Source organism: Papaver somniferum, chromosome 4 (genome assembly GCF_003573695.1).
Source record: "Papaver somniferum cultivar HN1 chromosome 4, ASM357369v1, whole genome shotgun sequence".
Taxonomy (NCBI): domain Eukaryota; kingdom Viridiplantae; phylum Streptophyta; class Magnoliopsida; order Ranunculales; family Papaveraceae; genus Papaver; species Papaver somniferum.
This window is the reverse complement of record NC_039361.1, coordinates 148,012,507-148,016,875: the sequence shown is the minus strand read 5'-3', so window position 1 is coordinate 148,016,875 and position 4,369 is coordinate 148,012,507. Positions and strand designations below refer to the sequence as shown.

The window sequence follows — 4,369 nt, the reverse complement described above, 5'->3', positions numbered from 1 at the left end:
AATAACAGATAACAGATCAAAAATAAGAATGGAAAAACAAATCAAATAAAAAATCCAACAAAACAGAAGCAAAACCTAGTAAATTGGTATGTCAACATCGGAACATGAAATCGAAACAAAAAAATTTAATAAAAAAGTTCTACATTGATGTTAACAAATTCAAAACCTAGAAAATAAACAAAAATTCAAAAACAAGCTTAAAAGATCTAAAAAACGATTCGAAAAATTAAATTAAGCTTCGGAAACCTAAAATAATAGATCCTAATCTTACAGAAACTAAAACATAGAATCGAATCAAGATTAAACAAAAATCAGAATCAAGATTGGAATAAAAACGAACGAACCTGAAGCTTTGCTGAGTAAATTGAATCTCGGCAATCAAGGACAAGTGAGGCTAAAGCTTGCTGAGTAAATTGAATCTCCGTAATCAAGGACAATTCTCAATAATCAATCTCTCGAAAATAAACAGGATAAATTGAAACTGAAAGTGAGGCTAAATTGGGAAATAAAAAAGAAAATAAACTAATTTTGAAAACTCTGGGCCTGCAAATAATTTGTTGGCCGCTTTTGGATGCGCCCGTGAGATTTTGTGGAGATGGATTTCACAGTAGAAAAATGTGTAAGAATGGGTCTCCCTGTAATTTTCACAAGTATTAACTCATATGGGCATTTTTTAAGTTCAAATTAAGCAATTATCGTATCAGTTAGGGTGTCCGCCATAATATTGGTTCACAAGGTAATAAAAAATCATACTTTTAATGCTTCAAAAATAAAAATAAAAATAAAAATAAAAATGACAGTATTACAATAATTTGATGCTTTTATACGGCTCGTAATTAGAAATTAGTTATAAGCTATATTAACACATTTGATGATATGTACTAATTTGCTTGGAAGTATATCAAAGTTTATAAGGCGTCATATTCTAGTTTTGAGTTGGTATAGCCCCAAGAAAATCGATAGCACCCACTAGCAGTGTGTTCTTTTTATAACGCTTAATTGGAAATTACATTACAAAATCTTAATGTTGTTTTTTTATACTGTGTTGTACTTTCATAAAAAAAACACTAATGCATTATGGATGAACAAAACATTTTGACAAAACCTTTCGACTAAATTTATAAACCGTAAGATCGTATATATCCGACGATTCACATTTTTGATGATTTATCACCCAATTTAATCGTAAGATGTGTTTGGTTTGATTTTTTTTCTTTTGAAGGAAACAAATAAAAAATATATTAATCCTCACTAAAAGTGAGACGTTGCATAATACAATTTGGTGGTTCATCATGATACCACCATTTGTTTATAAAGTTTGAAATTGCGTATTGAACCAAGTCATGCGCAATAGAATTAGCATCTCTAGGAATAGCTACAAATCTAATTTCGCTAAAATCCTTGATGCGATCAAGAATCGAGAGAACCGTTGAGCGAAGACTCCATGGGATCTCATTCGTATTCCCTGTCACTGCTTTTGGAATCTCAGAAGCATCACCTTCCACAATTAATCTAGAAAGTTGTAATCTCTTTGCCAATTGTATTCCAAATACGTAAGCTTTTGCTTCTGCCACAGTTGCAGAGAAAGTATTAAAGCAAAGAGCACCACAACCCAAGTGATTGCCAAAAGAATCCACCGCAACAGCTGCCACGACACCTTTACCATTGTTGTAGGCTGCATCGACATTGATCTTCATGAATAAAGGAGGTGGAAGTTCCCAGACGGCTATAATATTCGGATTAACAAGAATCTGAGAGCAATAGTTTAAAGCATGGTGAAGATCAAATACCTTGAAGTCTTCTAGAGCTTTATGAATACAAGAAACAACAGAAACATGATTGTTGTTGAAGACCAAATCATTCCTAACCTTCCAAATATTCCATAACAAACAAGAACCCAAGTTACGCATTATTCCTTGATCAGGATAAGCTAACCAGTGTTTTAGGGAAAAAACTGGTTCTGCTGTTTTTGGTAAATTTAGGGTGTGTTGATGAGACGAATTCAAACCCTAAACAAATGCACTGCACGGGAGTACTTTTGAGTTCGAAAGATCAATCTGTAAGACTCTGTCCTAAACCAATAAATGGTCGTTCCAGATTCAATTTGGTCACAAGGTGTGAAGGAGAAGGTTTGATCTTAGGGAGGGAAGCGAAGAAGGTGCTTGAGATCAGAATGTTGAATTATGAAGGTGTGGATGTTTATGACTTGTATCAGAAAATGGTTTCTAGTTACTTGTGTTGATAACACTTGTGTCCTCATGTTGTTGAAATAGGTTGAAAACCTATTTATACAAGTCATTTGAGCGCAACCCTGATCTCGTAGGAAGTGGAGGAGGTTAACTAGTGGAGTAGTGGGGCCGTATAAGAAGTGGTGAGCATCATGTGCATCTTCGTCCACTACTCTCATCGTTGTCAACCCTCCGGCCTTTCCTGACACATTCTCATAATGGGCGCGTTGCACGACGCATATGCTGTAAACCGCCAGACCAATACCCTAGTAAGTATCTCCTAGTTTGTGACATGTTTGATGTCTCGAGTAAGTGGGTCAAGTCGTGGGACTTTCCGCAAAGAATAGCGTATGGTGATATTAGGTTGAATAACTAAGTTATTTTATGGGACTGATATTCATAAAACATCGTACGTGTTCGATGCATGTAAAGCATCGCTTTTAAGCAAGCAGCTCAAAATAATTGATGTGTATGAAGCATCGTTGTTTTAGAGCTTGATTGAATCTAAGTCTGGTATCAATAACATAACACCTCTTTTAGTTTATTGGCAGCCCCCTAATAGTGATTATGTTAAACTTAATGTTGATGGCGCCAGGAATGATGCTGGTTATGCAGGTATTGGTGGATTTTTACGTGGTGCTGATGGCTGTTTCCGTGCTGCTTTTGCGCACTATATTCACAAAAACTCTAATAATGTAGCTGAGTTGTGGGCTATTCGGGACGGAATGCAGTTAGCAGCTAGTATTGGTGTCACAAATCTGATTGTTGAAAGCGACTCCGACTATGCTATTAGACTTTGTAAACACCAACATTATGCTACTTGGTGTTGTACAGGACTGTAGAGAGATACTTTGGACTTGTCTCTTTCTTTTGATCATGTTAGTTTCCAACACCACTATAGGGAGGGGAATTATGCAGCTGATATTTTGTCCAAAAAAGCTGCTAATCAATGTATATCTTGTGTATGTGTTGATTCCCCACATAGTTTTTTGGGTAATGTTTTTTCTAGTGATGATGGGGAGAGCCTTCCCCCGGTTTGTAAGGCTCAATTAATTTTTTTTTAACAGAATCTATCTTACCAAAAAAAAAAGTCGCGGATTGAGCGTCTTAAAAAGGTAGCATGTCCGACCATATTTGGGTGATCGTTTGGAAACCCTATGGATGAATTACCACTTGGTCGATCACTCCCTATGGAGGAGGGGTGGCCGATGATCATGGCATCACCCTACTGGCCATCTAGAATCCAATCTAAACCGTCCGACCAAGCTGGCAAAGTTGGTCGGACAAGATGATTTGCGGCAGTTGTGCGCTGCCGCTGATTACTGCACAACCATCCTTTCTTTGGGCGAGCGATTCGAGGCATTGATCCACAGTTTGAGTAGGTCGGGCGGCTATGTGTAAAGGTGGGTCAACAGTGATCACACTGACATCTTCGGGACCGCCCGAAATTAGATCTATACTTCCCGTTTAGGCCGGTGAAGATGGATGGTTGTGATCAATTTGCGGAAGTAATGTGTTGCCGTACACCCTAATTACGGTTTTGAGACAACCACATCCACCTTAGTTCGATCAAGCGGTTTGGCATGCCATTGACTTCCCTTGGGGAAGTCGATCGAGTGGTAATAAAATTGATCCGGTGGTGAACTCATGTGCACCCTCTTGATCGTCTGAAACGAGATCTAAGCCGTCCAATTGGGCTGGCCAAATTGGAAGAATACGATCGATTTGCGACAGTTGTATACTGCCGCGAACAAATTAGGGTTTTGAACACATCGTGTTCACTTGAGTTTGGACAAACGGTTGAGCGCTTTATAGGCTTGCCGTAGGCAAGTCGATCGGCCAAGGGGAAAGTTGGGCCACCAATGAACATGCCGGCATTTCCTTGATCGTTTGTAGGAAGATCCAAGCCATCCAACTAGGCTGGCGGAGTTGGACGACCGTGATATTTCTAAGACCGTTTTGGACAGTGTAGCTCGTTTGAGCTCTTCTTCAACAGCGTGCGATCATCTATGTTTGTGCCATATACCTTTTACTTATTTTGCTTACTTAGTGGTTTCCTCGTTTAATTGTGCGTCTTCCTTAATAAGTCTGCGTCGTGTCTTCCTTTCAATGGGTGTTTGTTGCCGTTTGGAATGGGGACA

The 4,369-nt window shown here is 38.5% G+C and overlaps 1 protein-coding gene across 1 annotated transcript; it reads right to left on the bottom strand.

Annotated features, from left to right (window-relative positions):
- Window positions 1-1,241: 1,241 nt before the first annotated feature.
- Window positions 1,242-1,910, bottom strand: LOC113273263. Its single transcript, XM_026523012.1, has one exon. The coding sequence runs from the start codon at window positions 1,908-1,910 to the stop codon at window positions 1,242-1,244; it is 669 nt and encodes a 222-aa protein (XP_026378797.1).
- Between the last annotated feature and the right edge of the window lie 2,459 nt (window positions 1,911-4,369).

What these genes read in the sequence shown, in the direction of transcription:
- LOC113273263 (XM_026523012.1), bottom strand. Translation starts at nt 1,910, where the DNA reads ATGCGTAACTTGGGTTCTTGTTTGTTATGGAATATTTGGAAGGTTAGG.